The following is a 20,949-nucleotide window of genomic DNA, read 5'->3' as shown; positions in this document are numbered from 1 at the left end:
AATGAGAAAGAATGAAATCTGGCCATTTGCAGCAAGGTGGATGGAACTGAAGGGTGTTATGCTAAGTGAAATAAGTCATACCAAGAAAGACAGATACCATGTTTTCACTCTTATGTGGATCCTGAGAAACTTAACAGAAGACCATGGGGGAGGGGGAGGGAAAAATAAAAAGGCTAGAGAGGGAGGGAGCCAAAACATAAGAGACTCTTAAAAACTGAGAATAAACTGAGGGTTGATGGGGGGTGGGAGGGAGGGGAAAGTGGGTAATGGGCATTGAGGAGGGCACCTGTTGGGATGAGCACTGGTGTTGTATGGAAACCAATTTGACAATAAATTGTATATTAAAAAAAAAAAAGAATGTAAGGGGCGCCTGGGCAGCTCAGTTGGTTGAGTGTCCAACTTCGGCTCAGGTCATGATCTTGCAGTTTTTGAGTTCGAGACCCACATCGGGCTCTGTGCTGATAGCTCAGAGCCTGGAGCCTGGTTTGGATTCTGTGTCTCCCTCTGTCTACCCCTTCCCTGCTCATGCTCTCTGTCTCTCAAAGATGAATAAATGTTAAAAAAAATTAAATATATATAAAAAGAACTATGTAAACTAATTTAAAAAGACAACCAGTAAAATTAATAAGAAAACTTAAAAAACATAGTAGGTACAAGATACATATAACATTCAAGTTTAATTAGACCTTAGAACTAACCAGCAGAAATGCATAACCAGCAGAAATGCACACAGAAAAAAAAATTTACAGTTATGTAAATTTTAATTGCATAGGACAAAAAAAATGAAGAAAAGAAACCCTCTCATGAACAAGTTAAAAAATACGTACAATATAAAATACAGAAACAAGTCAGTGGAGAAATATTCATTTAGAATTTAAGAGAAAAGTCTATTTCATACCATATACAAAACTAAAAGCCAGATGAATTAGATATCCTCATGTATTTTTAAACAATAAAAATATTGGAAATATTTTTTAAATAAATCATTTAAGTTTTTAAGCAAGAAATAACTTAGTTTCATAGAAACTAAATACTTTTCTGTGGCATGAGACACCATAAATTGTGTGAGGATTCAACTGATAGAGATTTGGGTTAAAGACAGGACACTGTGAAGAACTTCAGGAAATACTACTAAAAGATCTGAAAAAGGAGGTGAAATTAGGACTCAAAACTAGGGCTCATTGAAAGTCTGTTTTTGAAGCAGTTAACCCACCCATGTAGCCTCTGCCCACTTAGCATAGCCAGATGCTAGCCTTTCTCAACTCTCTGTAGTAGACCTTTGTTATTTGGAAAAAAAAAAAAAAGGTAAACTAGAATTCTCTGTACCAGGGACACTAGGCACAACGGAGCAGACAGTTAACATTTGGAAAATAAAGGGATGGAATGAAATATTGCCTATGTAACAAACAATGAGACCTCTAGACTTTCCCCCTATTTTATTCTCTACTAAATCATATCTAAAAATAGAGGTAAAGAGGTAAAGATAAGTAGAGTAGAGGCAGACAGAGACAGAGATACTAAGTGCAATAGAAACTTATTTTGTATCCCAAATTGATGATAGTGAGATTCAAAAAAAAATCACACTGCAAAAGAAAGAAAAACAAATTAAATAAAAAAACAAAAAAAAACAAACAAACAAACAAAAAAAAAAACTGGATGAGCCCAAAGGCTGCCTTTATAGGATTATCATTTGCTACTACATTGCATGAAATGAGACCCTTTTTTTGGCAGGACCTAGTATAATTCTGGAAGTAAGAATGGTTCTAGGTTATATTAAATCTCACTGACAGTGGGGTAAAATACTCCACAAAGCTCTGAGTAATGAATTACTGGCTTCTAATAAAGAGACAATATCAATTTAACAAAAACAACCAGAGTTTTCAGTCCAGCATATAAAAAAATTATCATTTCCCTCCACTGGCCTTCAGTTGTGAGTCAAAGAAAAGCATAAGGCAACTTAAGGGTCATGACCATTAGACATGCCCTCCAGAGACAAATACAGGTTGTCATCTGCATGTTATGGATTGAAAAGAGGTTGATAGGGGCGCCTGGGTGGCGCAGTTGGTTAAGCGTCCGACTTCAGCCAGGTCACGATCTCGCGGTCCGTGAGTTCGAGCCCCGCGTCAGGCTCTGGGCTGATGGCTCAGAGCCTGGAGCCTGTTTCCGATTCTGTGTCTCCCTCTCTTTCTGCCCCTCCCCCGTTCATACTCTGTCTCTCTCTGTCCCAAAAATAAATAAACGTTGAAAAAAAAAAAAAGAAAAGAGGTTGATAAAGTGCTTGGAGGTGAATATGAGTAGTATACATTGGGGTACATTGTTTTCCTGGAAACATAACTTTTAGAGTGCTGTTTCAGTGCTAAGGTACTGAAAATGCTGAGTCATCAGTAATAAAATGTCACTGTTGACAGACCCTACAAAAAATAATACTGGAGCGTCATGAAAAAAATAAGGTTTTTCTTAGTCCTCAAATGCTTACTTCTGGAGCTCTTAGAAAATTGGTCTATATTTCTCTATCTCTTTTAAACTAAAAGTTTCTTCACCTGGGAGGGTAATGGTAGTATATATCTGTTACTATATACCTATACTGGCATCATATTAAGATTATGAAAGAATCCAGATTCAGTTGCACTTAAACTCTAGTTTCTTTGCAAAGCCCTCCTTTGTGATGCTTCTTCAGAAGTTGCCCTGGTAATAAGGCAAAGATTTGAGTCACTGTTTGATCATGAGATTGTATGTGGACAGCTGTTAAATGAGTCTCCAATTCCTACAGTGAAAGGGTATGCCCAGCTTTAGTTCTGACCAGCTTTTGGTGCATTCAGCTGGAAGTAAATCAATTAAAGTTCAAGTAGGTTTGCTAAATTTAAGTCATCTTTCTGGATAGGGTTTGCAAAGGTTTATTTCTGTAAAGTATACCTCACTTTGGAATTCACTTCTAGGACCCTCTCTGCTGCCTTCTATCAACATTATTGTTTCAGAAATTCCTTCAGTGAGCCTCCAAGGAGAGTCGTAAAAATAGAAAATCTGTATTACTCAATAGAAAATTTCTGTAGGGATTGGCAGCATACACGACGAGAACCATATATTCTTTCAGTTATGTCAAGGGCTGAACAGTTTCTGAATTTAGAAATTTATAAACCTCTCTTGAAGAATATATGATTCTATGAATAATACTTATCAGCAAAATTTATGAAGAATAAGGATAAAAATGGGAAGCAATTAGGATTAGGTAGGTAAAAGAGAAATTTGTAGTAATAAACAATGAACTATTTATATATATTTTTCATATTTGTGTACTTATACACATATGTATACCTTTAAAGGGTGAACACTATTGAAAAGGTTTTTAAATGTACAATTCTATAAGCTTCCTTCCACATTAAATCATTCTAGAGAAGTAAGCATATTGGAATAAAAAAAATAAATGAGGTGTGTGTGTATGTTGTATGAAAAACAAGAACTTAAAAATAAGTGAAACACGTGGTTTTCCATTTTCTTCAAATTCTGCCTTGAATTGTGTTTGTTTTGCTTGATCCATTTATAGTCTCCAGTTCTTTCCAATACAGTGAAAATGGTCCCAACACAATTTTTTATGCCTTTGTCTTATTTGCTCTTTGGTATGCTTTGCAATTGGCAGTAACTTTAAGGTCAGTGACCCATTCATTCAAAGTTATCTTTCTGAAGCCTTATTTTTAGGGACTGCTATCAAATTAAGCATAAGTCATTTTTTCAGCAGAGAAGGTGACATTTTATTTCTGTAAGATCACATAATAACCCATTTTGTGTGAAAGAAGGGACATTACCTGTATGACTTAGAAAATATATACCAACCTATCTTGTTTCCCAACCACAGTATAAACCACAGTATAAAACTTTGATTTGCTTCTTACTTTTCTCTCTTTTGTTTTTAATATCAAGTAATACTTGTGCTGTTCACTTTATACACATTATCTCTAATCTTTAAATGATCTGGAAAAGCAGTGGCCATTGTCCTTATTTCCCAATGAGGAACTTGTAACTTGGCCATAGCCACACAGCCAGCAAGTTTCCCTGTGCATTAGGTCACACCCTCGTTTGTGACTATTTTGCTTTCCCTCCTTGGCAAGCTAGTCAAATGATGTAGATTATTCAACTTATTCACAAATCCAATAACCAAAGTAAACCACAAAAAGAGACAACAGATTTTACAGGTTAGCATATTCTCTAGGACAGGAAGTATGGATTCTTTTTCTTTTGAGTGGTTAGGGATTATGTACAGATTACACAGACTTAAATAGTCACGTCCCTTTTGCTAGCTGTTTAAAAGCAGGTTACTAACCTGAGACTCAGTTTGCTCATTTATACATTGGGAGGATAATAGTATATTTCATAGTGGCATTCTGCAGATTAAGTGGGATAATAAATACAAAGTGCTAAGCACATTTCTGGCACATGGAAAGCATCTGTAAATATAAACTAGGTGTCCAATTAATTCTACATGCTCACTCAATATTCAACAAATAGTTGTGATTACAGTGAGGTTGATTGAGAAAAAAACATGACTTGAATGTAATGGCCTTAGCCTTGGGACTCAGAATGTGTTCCCAGAATAGCAGAATCAGCATCACCTGGAAATTTTATAAATGCAGACTCATGATCCTCACCCAGATGTACTGAATCAGAATCTATGGGACAGGGCAGAGATACTGTGTGTAAATGTACTTTCTAGAGGCTTCTTACATGTGCGAGAGTGAAAGTCATTGACCCAGAGGTTAGGAAGTATAATCATTTTATATATTGCCTACCACTTTATTAGTAAACACAGTGTGAACTAATAAACACTGCTACTCAGCTATTGAATCCTTTGTTAGACATATACAGTATGCACTTATAAAGATATCAGAGCTCTGAGTTCTTTGGTAGCAGTGATGGTCTATCTCATATGCTTAGCCTGAGTGTAGGACACATGCTGGGAAACCAAAACATAATTTTACTTGAATAATTGGTTTTGCTAAGCTTTTTTTAATTAACTGGCAAATCTATTTACTATATTTAAAACATATTAAGCTTCTTTCACATTAAATGTAGTTTTTACAGTTAAATCAAAATGTAAATTTCAGAGTACCAAAAAAAGATAAACATACTTTTGTCTCAGAAATATCCTGTTTTTGTTTGTTTCTTTGTTGGTTGCTGGGGGGGCGGGGGTCCTTTTTTGTTTGTTTTTTTTTTTTTTTTTTTTTTTTTGGTTATGTGTTTGACTCTAAGTCACACTCTATGTGTGTGAGTGCCCTTGGAAGAAAAAGATGAAAGAAAAACATAGTGAATTGGTCCTATTAACATATGTCACACTGCTGACTATCAAAGGAGAATTTAGTAAAATAATGGCCAATAGTTAGATGCACAAATCAGTACGTGCTATAGACAACAATTACACAATTGTTTTATTTTTCTCAGAAAATGCACATTGAAGTGCTAATTAAACGTCAAGTATAAAGATCCAGCTTGCTAACTTTGCTATAATCATGATCATGATCATTATCAAGTACTGCTTAAGCACCTATAACGTTGGCGCATTATGCTAAGATGTTGCAATTTATTAAAATTATGCAACACATTTAAGAGAGTCAGGTTTGAGCCCTGACTACATTTTTTTCCATTTTAAAGACTTTATTTACACTTGAGAGCAGCACAGCATCTAGAAAGAACAAGGTCATTGTGGTCAAACATACCTGAGTGACTGTGGACAAATGTCTATCATCATAGCATAGGGTTATGAAATTCCAGCACAGTGCTTATTACATAAGATGTGCTCAATGAAAGTTATTACTGTTGTCATAGCTATTATTATTATTATTATTATTATTATTATTATTATTATTATTTTACTGAGCAGGTACATAAGCAGTTGACAGACCAACACTCTCACTTCCTGCTGACAAGCGAGTAACTGCCAATGTCATCTTCCAGACATATGAAAGGTGGCTGAAATGCTTTCTCTATCTCCAATTTCTAAGTGCTCTAAAAGTAGTGTGATTATGTTGGGAAAAGCAAACCTTAAAGAAAATTGCCTCTTAGAAATTCAAAGAAATAAACACAGGATGCCAGGCCATCATAACATTGTATACAATGCTCCTACAACAGACATTTAGCTCAATGGAGAGACTCCTTGACTTAAGAGGGCAACATTTTCATTGTAATATGAAGCCTAATGGAGTTTACTGTGAGAAAACTGGAAAAAAGAGAAGGAAGATCATGACCTATACATTTAACTTATTCAGGTTGCTAATTCTTCTGCAAGTTGATTAATAATGTATGCTGCCACATTTTCTAAAGTGTGAATATATGTACTTATAACTACCTATATGTAGTCAAAGAGTAATCATACTGACAGTTAACTTGCTTTGTTCTATCTTTTTGATTTTTTAATTTGGTGGCAGGGAGAGAGACGGAGAGGGAGAGACTGACTGAGTTGAGGAAAGAGGCAGAGGGAGAGAGAGAGAAAAAAAAATCTTAAGCTGAGTGTGGAACCTGACAGGGGACCCGGGGCTTGATCACATGACCTTGAGATCATGACCTAAGCCGAAATCAAGAGTCAGACACTCAATGACTGAGCTGCTCAGGTGCCCTGAACTAGCTTTGTTTCTTAAAATAAATGCTGCATCTTAAAGAAAGAGAAGTAGTGGGTCTAAATCTACCTTAATTCTTCTAAGATAAGGGAGCCAAGGATGTAAGAGCAAAGGCTTTGTCTTCAGCAGACAGCATCAAGTTTATTCCCAGCTCCATCACTTATTCAGTGTAAAACTTTGTGCAAGCTACTTAGCCTTCCTGAGAATCAGTTTGCCCATCTGTATAATGGGACTGATAATATTATGTACTTAGTAAGATTGGTATAGGGTCTAAAGAGAGTAATTTTACATGTGCCTTGCACACAATAAGTGCTCAATAAATGTTAACTTTCATTGTATTTAAGTTATACAAAATAAGTGACTTAGTAGGACCAACATTCCATTCCTACAAATTACCGTTAATATCTCTTCATCTTAACATTGTGTTGTCCTACCCCCCCAAAACAAGATACAACAAAGAAAAAATAATAAAGGGAAAACTCTTTTAGGAATTGAATATGGAAATGTCAAAGATAAGTCAGCAATATATAATGATGAACCAATAATTCAAAACTGCAAGTAAAGAATATTAACTGATTTCAAAAATATTTTCCATTTCCATGCAAAGATTTAACACAATCTTCTTATAAACTGTCAGTATCACCACTGAATTCAAAGTACTCTAAGTCTCCCTTTCCTAATGTTTGGAGCCATATAACATACTCCTTATCCTTTTTTTTTTTTTTTTTTTTTTTAGCTCTGTAAGCTGAAATACAAGTCTAAAATATCAGAGTTTAGTTTCTGAGAATATTAAGTGGAACCATTCTATTTGAGGAATATTTATTTTTCCACACTCCTGTTATTTTTCCACTTTTTAAAAAAAGAAAAAAATCAAGGCAAATGCTTTAGACTTTAAAAAAGGTTTTTGTCAGCTCTGGAAGAAGAACATGACAAAAGAACACCTCATCTTCAGGAAAACAGCAAAAGGCAAAAACAGATCATCACTAACAGAAGCTAAATTACACAGGAGAGTTGAGCTACTAAGATATAATTGATTCTGCCAGGATAAAAATGGAACAGAACCAAGAGATTACAATGAGAATCATTTTGGTACTAAAGAAGACCACTTTAACAATGGGTGTGCATTCAAATCCTAGTGTGATCATTATAGGCTTATTTTCCTTGTTCGCGTTCCCATGATAAAGGCCTGAAGAGAAGCACTGGCATTTTAAATTGTTCAGTCTCGCTTGCTGAATTTTTTTTTCTTCCTTCTTAGGCAAAATTATATTCTCATGTTACTAGAAGAATGTTTCGGAGAGCAAGTACTGTGAATATATAGCGGCCAACAGTGAAGATAGCACTGGAGGATTAGGGTACTGATAAGGGAAGAGAAATTACCTGTGGGCATTTGCTCCAAGGTCCCCACTCAGACATGACACATTCACTGGGACACAAGAGAGAGCAGGACTGGGTTTCTGGGGGAATTTCATCCTGGTTGCACAGGCTGTTATCCATGGCTCCCCCTTCACTATCTGCAGCACTCACGCATCTGCAAAGCCAGATCAAAGGATAAAACAATAGAGAGTAAATTTAAAATAGTTATGATATAGTTACTTACCCCTCAAAGATAGTTAAACATAAAATAAGACTAGCAGAGAAATCAAGGGAAAAATATTCCGTCTTCAGCCAGTTGACCTTTATTGAATGATAATCCTTTATTCAGCAGAGCAGGAGAGAATAACGCAAAAAAAACTGGAGTCCACTGTCATTCTTGAAGAACTCTCTATCTCAAGAGACCTACACTATTTTAACTCACGTCCAGCACAGAGTGAATTTTCTTTTTACGGTAACAAATTTTGAAGTCTTTCCTTCTCTGAATGAATTCATCATCACTTTTTAACAGTGAGAGCCTTCGTAGTTCCTGTGACTCTCTTAGACCTTTCCTACACTTACATCTCACATCATCCAAACTTCCTTAATCTTTGTCCAATTTAAGGTCATGACCAAGTAATGCGAAACATAATTGAATATGCTTTTCTTTCAAGTATTCTCTTCATTTCAGTAAGGAACTTTGGCATCACAAACCAAAGGTCAATATGTAAGCATTTACATGCAGCATTTAAGCACATGGTGTACAGATGCTTGGTCTAATCTATGTTGGGCTTGAGAAGAATGCTGGCAAAGGCAAGACAAAATAATCATGCTATTGATTCAATCAAATTAAAACCGAAGTATTATACCACTACATACCCACTGGAATGGCTTCAGTGAAAAATATGGAAAATATCAAGGGTTGGCAAAAATATGCCACAACTGTAAGTCTTCTTACATTGTCAGTTGGAGCACAAACTCCTTGAAAAACTAGCTGGCAGTATTTACCAAAACGAAACATAGATGTATCATGTAACCCAACAACTCCATGCCTATAACATGTAAAGAAATGTGTATGAATGTGTATCAAAAAAGAAAAAAAAATCTGACAATATATGCATATTAACACTATTCATAATCATCCAAACTAGAAACAGTCCAAATATTCAACAAGATCAATAGATAAATATATTGTGGTAAGTAATTCAATTAAATGCTATCAAGGTGGTAGGAACGCATGAACTATTGTTACATTATAGAGCATGGACGAAGATCACAAATCCAATGCTGAACAAAAGAAGATAGACACAAGAGAGTATGCTCTACACGATTCCATTCATATAAATTTAAGAAGTAGGCAATATTCATCTACAGTATCAGAAGTCAGAATAGTGGTTTGGGGGAATGATTACTTACTGATAAGGGCTTAAGGTAGTCCTGGTAATATTTTATTTCTCAGTCTCTGGGCTAGCTACACAACTGTGTCTTTGTTGTGAACATCCATTCAACTATACCCCTATGAGTAGGCATTTCTCTGTATTGATATTAAATCCCAATTTGAATTTTATGTTTCAATTCATTTTTTCAAAAATGTTTAAGAAAGACCAGCTGTGTGCAAGTCTCTTCTGCTAGATATGGGATTCAAAGTTAGTATTTTCAATAATAATTCATTTAGGGATGATTTTTAAGGATTTACTGGGTAACAGGCACTTGCCTGGCTGTTGAGATCTAGAACTAAAAGAAAGAGAGAGAGAGACAGAGAGAGAGAGACAGACAGACAGACACGAGGGGCAAGATCCCGACTGTTAGGACACTTTTCTTCTAGTGATGATAAAGTGAAGATGAAAATGACAATAATGAAGAGTTAAATGGCGCCATTTGCTGATCTGACAATTTCAGACACAATGCCATAGCCAAGGAATAAGCATTTTAAGATACATATGCTGGAGAAACTTTGGTGCTCCTCAAGTCATGCTATACTAGAATGAATTATCGAGAACATGAGCAGGGGAGGGGGTAGAGGGAGAGAGAGAAAATCTTAAGCAAACTCCATGCTTACCACGGAGCCTGATGCAGGGCTCAATCCCACGACCCTGGGATCATGACCTGAGCCAAAATCAAGAATTGGATGCTCAACCAACTGCCATACAGTTTTGTTTTTAATTCAGGAAAATGGCAAAGTAGTCCATTACCTTGTACACAATAAAATAAGCTTTGTGAGGTGCTAAGTAATGAAAGACTATATATTGTATAAAGGAGGTTAATGTAGAATAGGAGAGAGAAGATGTAAGTAATGCCTTTTAATATAGGGAGGCATTGTATAGCGTCATCTATGAACTTTAATTTCTTTTGTGGTAAGAGTCAATAGTGGAAGTAAAGACCACAAAATATCTCATGTGTCTTACTCTGGACAAACTTAAAAGTTGGAAATTGCTTTCCTTCTTGCCTACATGCTCTCAGCTGACGTTCTTTTATTATTTCACTGAGAAAGAAGAGATAAGACTTCTGGTCAGTGGCATCCAATTCAGTGTTTGCATTAGCTTTTGTTCACTCCCAATATGCCAGAAAAACAATAGTAAAAGAATTTGTTACAAAATCCACAAAAAGCCCACAAACAAAGAAAACCCAAAAACCCAAGGCATTTCCCTACGAGGACAAAGGACATGGGAAAAGGACAAAAGCAACAAATGGAAAATAGATGAACTAGTGGTAACTAACTTAGCATACATACCAAGAAAGCTGAATACTAAGACTTCAAGGAAAAACAAAGGAAGTAACTCCATTTACACCCCAGAACACATAAAAATTTCAGGAACTTGTGGCACCAACTACCTCTGGAAATATGGATGAAGGTGAGGCTGAAAACCTGGAAGATTTACTGATCACGTGTTTAAGAAGTACCTGGGCCCTCAGACTCCCTCCTACTTCCAGTCCACAAGGATAGTTGATGGCCTCTCTACTTCCCTTGCAGGTAACTGAAGGTTTATTATCTGGAGGGGTCACAAAAAGAATCTTTGGGCTAGAACATGCATGCCTCACTTAAGGATGGGAGTATCATACTGAAAAATAAGGGTTTAAGTATGAGTTAACACACTGAAAAAAATGACCACAAACCTAGAAGTTTAAACAATGCAGATTTATTATCTTATAATTCTATAGTATAGAAATACAACATGGATCATACTAGGCTAACATCATTGCTTTGGCAAAGCTGGAGTCCTTTCTGGATGCTCTAGAGGAGAAACCACTGCCTTATCTTTTTAAAGGTTCTAGGGGCACCCACATTCCTTGGGCATGGCCCCTTTCTCCATCTTCAAAGCCAGCAGACTTGCATCTCTCTCTGCCTTACATCTGTAGTTACATTTCCCTTTCTCGTACATTTCCTTTCCCACTTTTAAGAACCCTTGTGAATAAATTGTCCCCGCCCAGACAATCCAGGAATATCTTCCCTTTTCAATCCTAACATCATCTCTGCAAAGTCCCTTTTGCTATGTAAGTTAACATATTCACAGATTTCAGTGATCAAAATGTGACATCTTTAGGGGGCCACCATTCTGTCTACCACATCAACAGCTTTCTTCCATTAGGTTCCCAAAACACTGGCTGCTAGGATTATCTATTTCACGCATGATTTACAAAGAGACTTTTCTGGTGGTTCTGACAAGCCCAAGAGTAATGACTTAAAAAGACTGATATTGAAGATGTTCCAAAATGAAAATGCCCCTGCAGATACATATTCTGCATCATCAATTTCTTTGCCATATGTCCCTTCAATTGTCACCTCATTTCTTCTCAAAACTCATGGCAAAACTGTTTTAAAGCTAGTCTATATTTGCTCTCTCCACATGCTTCTCCCCCACTTCTTCCATAACCACCTGCTGAATTTACATTAATCATATGTTTATTACTAATCCAGATAAACCTTTTATCAGCATCATTAACAGACTCCACATGGCCAAACTCAACAATCAATTCTCATCTTAGTAAATTTCTGACAACCATTTGAAACAACTGATTATTTGTTTTCTTGAAAAACCCTCTATCTTCCCATTTTCATGGTTTTCCTCCTTTTCCAGATATTCTTTTTCAGTGCCTTTGTATAGTTTTCTCCTTGTTGTCATCATGAATATTGGATTTCCCCAGGTCTCCATTTCTTATGTCTTTTCTTATCAATATATACCAAATGTATAAGCTGTTGATGCACAAATTTATACCACTGTCTCTCTCTGAACTCCAAAACGGTACTGTCGCGGTCGGATGGCTAAAATCATCTCAAATTTAATGTGTTCAAAAGCTAGCTTTTGATTTTCTCTCTGAAACTCGCTTCTAATACTCCTCATCTCAACAAATGGCACCATCATTCCTATGATTGTTCAGGCACTAAAACCTAGCCATCATCTTTGATGCTTTTCTTTCTTCCACATTCTACAATCACTTTATAAATAAATCCTGTGGTCTGTACTTTCCAAGAATAGTCCAATGTGACCTGCTTACCATCTTCATTATTACCAAGCCCAATCTAACCATCCGTGTCCCTGAAAACTTCATCCCAGCTTCTACTTATGTACTCCCAAATACCTTCTCTACACTACATCTGACAAGGTCCTTTCAAATGCAAATAAGACTGTGTAATTTCCTCTGTCTTAAACATTTCATAGCTTCAAACAGTTGGAAAAAAAGTTCTTTGACATTGTTTTAGAAGGCTGTGTGATTTGAGTAGTGACACCAGCCATATGGAACACCTTGCTATTCATCTTGTTATAACAAGCCAAAAAAGGTTTCTGGCTTTGGACACTCCTTCTCCCTGGGATTTCTTTCTATAGATCTTTATATTCATTCAGATCTCTCATCTTATTCAGATCACTGCTTCAATATTTTGCTGACGAACCTCTCCCAAACAGTATCCCCACTCATTCCAATCCAATTTTTTTTCCTTGGCATTTCATAGTAAAGACATTCCATTATGTTTATGTGTTTATCTTTTTTTTCCTGCTGCTACAAGTTATTTGAGGATAGAAAATTTCGTTCATTTTATCCCCAGTGCCTAGACTGCCTGACACACAGAATATTTTTGAATTAATAGAAGATTGCAACCCAAGATGAACCGTGAAGATGTCCTCCAGATTAGAGGTTTCAAGAAAGAGAAAGGATAAGCTATTTTATTCATTCTAACAGCATCTTATTAAGGTCAGTAGTGGTTTGGAATGCAACACACCTGGAAAATCTGCTTCCCATAATTAATGTTATTATACACATAAAGCGTGACAAAATTTGCCAGAACAAAATTTGCAACAAAATATCACAGACTAGGTGCCTTAAGCATCAGAAATTATTTTCACACAGTTCTAGAGGCTCCAAGTCTGAGATGAAGGTGCTGGCAGGGTGGTTTCTTCTGAGACCCCTCTTGTTGGTTTGTAGATGGCAGATAGATGTCTTCTCCCTGTGGCTTTACATGGTCTTCCCTTTGTGTCTGTGTCCTAATCTCCTCTTTCTATGAGGACATGGGTCAGATTGGATTAGGGCCCATCCTAGTGACGTCATTTTACATTAATTACCTCTTTAAAGAGGCCTTCTCCAAATATAGCCACACTTTGAGGTTCTCAAGGTTTGGACTACAATACATAAATTTTGGAGGAATGCAATTTAGCCCATATCAGAGTGATATTCAGTAGCTGTGTTACTTTTATTATATCAAGCTCTATATGTTTGAGGTGAGAAGTTAAAGGCCTTCTTGTTTAAGTATGTTTTTCCTCAATCAGCCTGCCACAGTTCTGTTGGTAGTGATTTATTCTCTTAAAGCTTTCCTTTCTCTCCTGAGATTTTGCTTTAGTACTGGTAAGAGGCCTGTCTGGGATGAGAGTGGAGGTACCACAGCTCAGCTGCTTGTTCCTTGATAAGCTAGATTGATCAGTCATTTCTCAAAACCATGAGAACAAGACACAGGGGACACAGATTTTGAAGAGAAAAAAGTCTGCGACAACCTGAGCACACCAGTCCCAAGAGGAAAGGGGACTGAACAAAGTGACAAAAAGACAACTTCTCTACTAGCCATTCACTTAGGTTGATGAGGAGGAGCACATCTATAGTTTCACTAACAGCTATTTCTTCCAACATGCTTATCAGTGGTTTTGCAACATTGGGACTAAGTCACAGAAATGGTGGATGTGGGTGCATACTGACTTATGGAATAAAGTAGGTTCACTGATGTTCAGTAACAATCAACACATATAAGCAGGCTCTGCCTTGGCAACTGATGTCAATCCAACAGTGAACTCATAGGGAGTTACAGGCTTTGGGCACTGTCTGTTTGACATGGAGCTTCCTAAATCTCGCAGAATGATACCCTATGCTCATGCAATTCAATAATTGGCTAAAACTCTATTTTCTTCTTGAATTCACATACTAACTATTGTTTATCATTAATATTTTAGTTTTTGCTTGTTCAGTCTCTAACATTTATTCCCATTATCCTCAGTTGGTAAAGAAATTCTTTCTTTCCAAATCATTTTTGAATAGGCCATTTTGACAAATTCAGACCAAGTGTTTTCCTTTGCTTATCACTGCTGTATTTACAAGACAAAAACATTAAAGAAGACCGCTCTGTAAATAACCCAGAATTCGCTAAGTTCTTTCAGAGGTGTGCGTTCTTTGTATTAAAATTCATTGCTACTGTTTATAAATATTCTCAGACTTTAGTTTCCAGGGCTAATAGGGAGGGTTTAAGTTGAGCTTTTCAATGCATTGACATTCAAAATTAAGATCATGTCCATCAACTATACTACCCATAGAGCAAAATCACAGCCAAAATCTCCTGTTTTCAACATCTCCGTAACTGTTAAGACTTAACTTATAGCTGATTATGAGTCAGTGAAGGGATGCCAGCCTGCTCCATGCAATTAGCTTTCCCACCTAAGTCATTTGTAGGAAACGGTAAGGACTGTGACTGAACTGCAGAGGAAATCCCACTGTACACATGGCAGTTAGGGCACATATGCTTCCACAGATACTTGATGATGAGCGAAAGCCAGAGTATGCGGTGTCAAAATCAGAGTGTACTTGGATAAGCAACACTGTTCTTTTATAAAAATGTATAAGTTCCACAGGCCCATTTCCCAAGTGTCTCCATCTCTACACACCTGATTTTCCTAGATTGCGTTCCTCCTCCGCAGCGCAGAGATCTCAGCTCATTGTGGATTTTGCATGGAGACCAGTGTTCTACAACCCAGGAATACTGATTGCATTCACTGTAACATGGGACTGCCTCATGGACCTGCCAAGCAAGAATAGGAAAGGAAAAAAAAATTATGTGGAACTACCCAAGGTATATGAAAACAGCATATCTTGTAATAATGCCTGATGAACATAACCCAAGAACTATACTCTGGCTAAAACAGCCAAATTACACTCCCAAAAAGCGAGATGTATTTGGCTTCTCTGAAATTACTGACTTGCCTAAAGAAACATACAGGCAAAATCAACTAAGATTTGATGGTATGCCTTCACAGAAGAGAACAAAGGACAGTCATTTCCTACCACTGAAAATAAGAATTCCATTACCATTTCATTTCCTTGAAGACCTCACACAGCATCTATTAGACGGTCCAGCTCTCAATTATATGGCGTATTGTATTCTCAGATGTACTTTAAGATGTCAATTGAAACAAATATACGTAAGGAAAATTTACTCTTGAATATAAGAGGTCCTTAGAATGCATAAGAAAAGTGGTGTTATTTGCACCGGAAATTTCTTTTTATGCCCCCAAATGATCAATGCTAACAGGCAATCATTTAGCCTCCTGGGTGTTGTGGCTTCATATGAATTCATCTATTTGTAGGATGTTTTCAGAGCATAGCTATAACACTCAGACACGCACACATACACAGACACACACACACACACACACACACACATACACAAGACAAACGCTGCTAGACTATTAAAGGTTGTGCATGATTGATTACTGACTGTGAATATTTACACTTTTATGGTAAAAACAATGATTACAGTAAATGAATTCTTAGGTTACTTCCTATGCATTTGTTTGTGATGATTTTTTCCCCCTACAATTGTATCCCAATGGGTAGTCAATTGAGTTTGCCTATTTAAGACTGAATTTAAAATGCATTAGTCAATATAGAGCACAGCACTCTCCCTTGGTAAGAAAATGTTTCATTGCGTGATAGGTTACTCTAGATCACAGAGAGGGCTCTAATATAGCACGCTGATGAAGAGTGATTCAACCTATTACCAAAATACTTAATTAATGCTTTTCCTTTTAAATAAAAATTTAGGCCTGAGTTCTTTTCTCTCACTGCTTTTCTAATTCCACAAAATCATAAATGATGACTAGGCAATGCTATCCAAACAGAACTGTTACTTGCAAGTTTCCACTAAATATGAGGGAAAGCACTGTGTAATGGGATAATCAGAAAACAAGATTGGAGCACCGTCAGCATGTTAGATGGAAATCAAATGAGAAAAGGTTATTTGTGAGACTACATCTTAGGAATCACAAATAATGTCAGAAACTATTTTTAACCGTGGGGTTCTATTTGGCTCTCTCACCTAGAGCACACAAGGAAAAGGAAAACCACAAAGTGAAAAATATGTGAGGGCAAAATGAAAGGAGATGGGGAAATAGAAGTGGAAATGGGTGTAGGAAAGTAAGGAATTAAGTAATAAAAGAATCACATTTCATGCTGCGAAGGCTGCCAAGAATGGAATGAAAGGTTTGGAAGCAGAATCTACATTAGAATAAGGAGGTAATAACTTGTAAGGGAGAAAAGTCTGCCTGAAAAACTTCTAGCATGGTAGATGTAAGAGAAAAATAGACAAAAATGAAAAGACAGGAACCCAACCGAGCAGACACCTGGAAAGTGAGCTGATGACAGCTGAGGGTTTAGTCAACTCAACTATACCAAGAAATAAAGATTGCACTGAATTTATGGGCTTGTTCTATAAACTTTTCAATAGGTACCAGACCATTTAAGTAAAGCTCTTTGGCTTTCATATGAAATGCATGAAAGCCTGCCAAACCAACTTGGTACAAATGGGGTAGATGAAAATATTAATTAAAAAAGTGTTTTCCCATACCTCATGTATGAATGTGAAAGCAAATGGATGGAATATGTTGAGAGGGCCCTATATTTCTAAAGCTATCAGTACTAGGCAGAGCTTAGACTACCTTCCCTCCTATGGAAACCCCAAAGACAGATGGGGGCGGGGGGAGAAAGAAAACCTGTTTAGTTGCATGTTCCTCTGATATACACATTTTAATGTCTGGTCATATATTGGTTTACTGTTTTTACTCTTTATGCTCTGCAATCTACACCTGTAGCAGAGTAACCAACCTCAATGAAAAGCTGTTGGAAGATATGGAGCATATTTAGGTAGGAAGATGTTGATCCATCCTCTTGGCTAGTGGTATATAAAAAAGCAACTCTTAAAAAAAGATTCTCCAGTCACGTGGATTTACTTGTTTTTCTTCCCCCTCAGATGTGTATGCTATTTTAATATTGCTCATACTGTTACTTCTAGCTGATAAATCCCTACCCTTCCTTCAAAGCCCAAGTAAACCCCACCGCTTCTGCAAGGCTTTTCCCATGACCCCTAGTTGGCATATCTTTGGTACTCACTGGCTGTCTCAGTTTTCAGTAGACCTGTAGCCAGATTATAACGTCAGGATGCACATGTACAGAGCCAGGACAATGCTGGAGGTTAGAACCTCATTGTGTGTTGCTGGGGGAACGGGCACATTCAATAAAGTCATCATCTGACTCTTTCTCTAAATGTTTCCTATTTCTCACACCACTTTAACTCGTTTTCTCACCTTGGTCTTAATGTGTACTTTTTACTTTATATAATAAGTCTACTTTTTACTTCAAATAATATGGAGAGAATAAGCTCAGAGAAACACAATTTGTACTTTTCATACCTGACGCTTCTGGTCCTAACCAAAGTCAAACCTGGATAATCAGCATTTGTTTAGGTGGCTACTTAAAGAAATTTTTGAGTTTTAGGCAGTCAGGAACTAAGTTTCCATATGCCTGTATTTCACAAGACATGGAGAAGAGAGTGGTGTTCAACAAGTAATTGTTGAATTGAAACTAATTTTTTAAGGGAGCCCAGTTGCTAATTGGCCCTCATGTAATTCTCCAGAGAACACAGTCCCACTAAACAGAACATGATAAGGGGTATTTTGCAAAGCCCAAAGGACAATAAGGAGGAACAAAAATAAAAACCTCTCCTTTCCATTATGGGCTGGCGTGAAGAACAATCACTGTGTCATTAAAAGGTACCGCTTGATGATTTTGTTATGGGGAAAAACTATGTCCCTTAAGAATTGTGAGAATAGTGGTGCCTGGGTGGCTCAGTTGGTTAAGTGTCTGACTTTGGCTCAGGTCATGATCTCGCCATTCCCAAGTTCAAGCCCCACATCAGGCTCTGTACTGACAGCTCAGAGCCTGGGGTCTGTTTCAGATTCTGTGTCTCCCTCTCGCTCTCTGCCCCTACCCTGCTCATGCACTCACACGCGCTCTCCCCTCCCCACCTCAAAAATAGTAAAATAAACATAAAAAAAAAAAAAAGAATTGTGAGAATTGTCTCCTTACAGTCCTTGTCCATCAGGCAAGGAATCTTATTGAGAGGATTAAAACAACCAGAAGCGGCAAAAAGTGCAGTAGGCATTCAACAATAAAAATTAACTACCCAGCTGGCCAATTTCTTCTCCTGTCAGTCCTTTATGTTCTGGCCATTTCATATTGCTGTTTAGTTGGTGCTTATTACAGTTTCATAATGGAAATGTGTTAAAGCATGGACTTTATCAGGGAATCATATGGAAATGTTCTGAAGGAGAGAAATGAGCCATGGGAAAGTTAAATGAAAATCATTCCTAAATGGCACAAATTAGGAAGAAAATAATAGGGTTTAATAGGGCTATAGATGCTAAAAATGCCACTGAAAAATCTAAATCCTCTGAGAAGCAACATTTGATTCTCCTAGTAATGAGTCTTATTTATTACTTCTTCAATGGGGAATTGTGTTTTTATAATTTTGCTAGTTCTGGAGTCATATCATAAACTTATTCATTGAGTCAGTCTTTTAATATTTATTAAATATGTCTCCACTGATTGTAACTGATCAGTTTAACTAAGTACTATTTTGTGATACCAGTCTCCAACTATAAACGGACTTCCCTGGCCTACACTTGGAAGCAAGGACTCAGTGGTGCTCAGCAGATGTCATTATTAATTATCAGAGTCCTAGGGCTTAAGGACTCAAATAAAGCAAACAAACAATAACCACAATCAAAACAAAAACAAAGAAAGGAAAATTTATGACTTCCAATTTTCTGTGGTAATAACCCTTTGCTCCAGGGAAGCTGCCAGTCAATGCCCGGGTAAAAGTCTTCAGGCTGTAGACTTCCATGCTGGGGACTGAAATTAATCAGCAGAACTTGACATCGGTTCAAAACCCCATCTAGGAGCAGAAATTCCTGCAAATCAGAGCCAGGTCTGTACCACTGGAGTGTGAGAGGAAGCGGTCTTCTCGGAGTGGTGAGATCAATAAAGCACTATGGGTTCCCTTCTGCCTCAAATGTTGTGAGCTTTTAACATAAGATGTACAAATTTCCTTCAGGGCTAAGACCCTCATCTCTTAATTCAAAGAACTTCTCCCCAGCCCTTCTCTACTTGCCGGTTTCCTCTCTTTCAGCCTCCAGTTTCCACTGTTTCCCTTCAGAAGGGTCCTCCATGCTACAGCCTCCCTCAGCTTAACCAAAATCTGCCCCTTTTCTTCTTCGGTCTGCAACTAAATTAGGTACTCCTCCATTAGGAATATCTGAATGACTGAAAAATATCACATTTATGTAAATAAACTTTTGCTTCCATTTTTGTTAATCATAAATTTATACCTGTCTGTGCATAATGTAATACATGCAGTGCTCAAGTTCAGTCCTAATGCAACTGCACCCACATGTTTTACAACATCACTGGCCCCAGGTTATCAATGACACCACATAAGGTTGCATATAACTTTATAGCTTCTATACAACATTTTATGTCTCAGGTCTCAAACATCATGATCATTTAAGTTACACATTAGTAGAATCCCTATTTCCATGTAAAAATAAATAAAATTTGAAGATTCTGAGCCATTTATGGCTGATGAATGACTAGGCTGGTGCTCAAGCTGAGATTGGTGATGCGAAAAAAAAGTGCTGGGTTTTGCCTGTTTAACTTGTTTCGGGCACATCACCATGTTCTGAGGATATCTTTCCAATGAGGAAGATAATGCTAATATTTATAAATCCTAAGAAGGAAAAACCAAGAACAGAATTACAAAGATATCTATATAGTAGATTATGGCTATTACTTCATATAAAAAAAATACTGCACAAGCAAGTCATTTCAAGGCTTCATGTATGGGGTCTCTTTTCATAATTTCGAAAAACCAAAAAGTATCTCTGAAAACCAACTTCCATGTTTAAAGCAAGAGCAGGGCCTATGTCTTTTATGTGGTTGCAATTCTCGATGTGAATGGGGGATTTAAAAAATCCACAAATGCTTTTAAATTGGTGTCTGGGAAAACCATTACGTTCATCACTTGTCCAATGTGTTGCTCAAGAGGGCAGCATTTGGAGTCAGGTTTTTCTGGAAATCCGTAGTACAGCGATCCATACTTGTGAAGTGGGCAACTGTCAGTTCCAGCCTTGATGTTCAAGTTTGAGACGTTGGCTGTTTTCCTCTTCCAGGACATTTTCCCACACTAGCTTCTTCAGCTACACAGCGTTTGAAAAGATTTCCTGAGAATGCCCTGAGCTTATCCCCATGCCTGGTTTGTGAGATTCACCATTGGTTTTACAATTTTTTTTTTCAACATTTATTTTTGGAACAGAGAGAGACAGAGCATGAACGGGGGAGGGGCAGAGAGAGAGGGAGACACAGAATCGGAAACAGGCTCCAGTCTCCGAGCCATCAGCCCAGAGCCTGACGCGGG

General features: G+C 37.2%; 1 protein-coding gene across 2 annotated transcripts in view; it reads right to left on the bottom strand.

Annotated features, from left to right (window-relative positions):
- Positions 1–20,949, bottom strand: part of THSD7B (thrombospondin type 1 domain containing 7B) — a 1,621,840-nt gene that overhangs the window by 88,551 nt on the left and 1,512,340 nt on the right. For both annotated transcript variants that reach the window (XM_040474954.1, XM_040474955.1), the window contains 2 exons: positions 15,089–15,222; positions 7,980–8,130 (listed from right to left, as the gene is read on the bottom strand). In XM_040474954.1, the coding sequence (XP_040330888.1) occupies positions 7,980–8,130; positions 15,089–15,222 (285 nt within the window). The remainder of the gene's footprint in view (positions 1–7,979; positions 8,131–15,088; positions 15,223–20,949) is intronic.

The sequence above is a fragment of the Herpailurus yagouaroundi genome, unplaced genomic scaffold, assembly GCF_014898765.1.
Source record: "Herpailurus yagouaroundi ecotype Mexico unplaced genomic scaffold, PumYag 140, whole genome shotgun sequence".
NCBI classification, from domain to species: domain Eukaryota; kingdom Metazoa; phylum Chordata; class Mammalia; order Carnivora; family Felidae; genus Herpailurus; species Herpailurus yagouaroundi.
The sequence above is the reverse complement of the archived record's forward strand: the minus strand, read 5'-3'. Positions and strand labels throughout refer to the sequence as shown.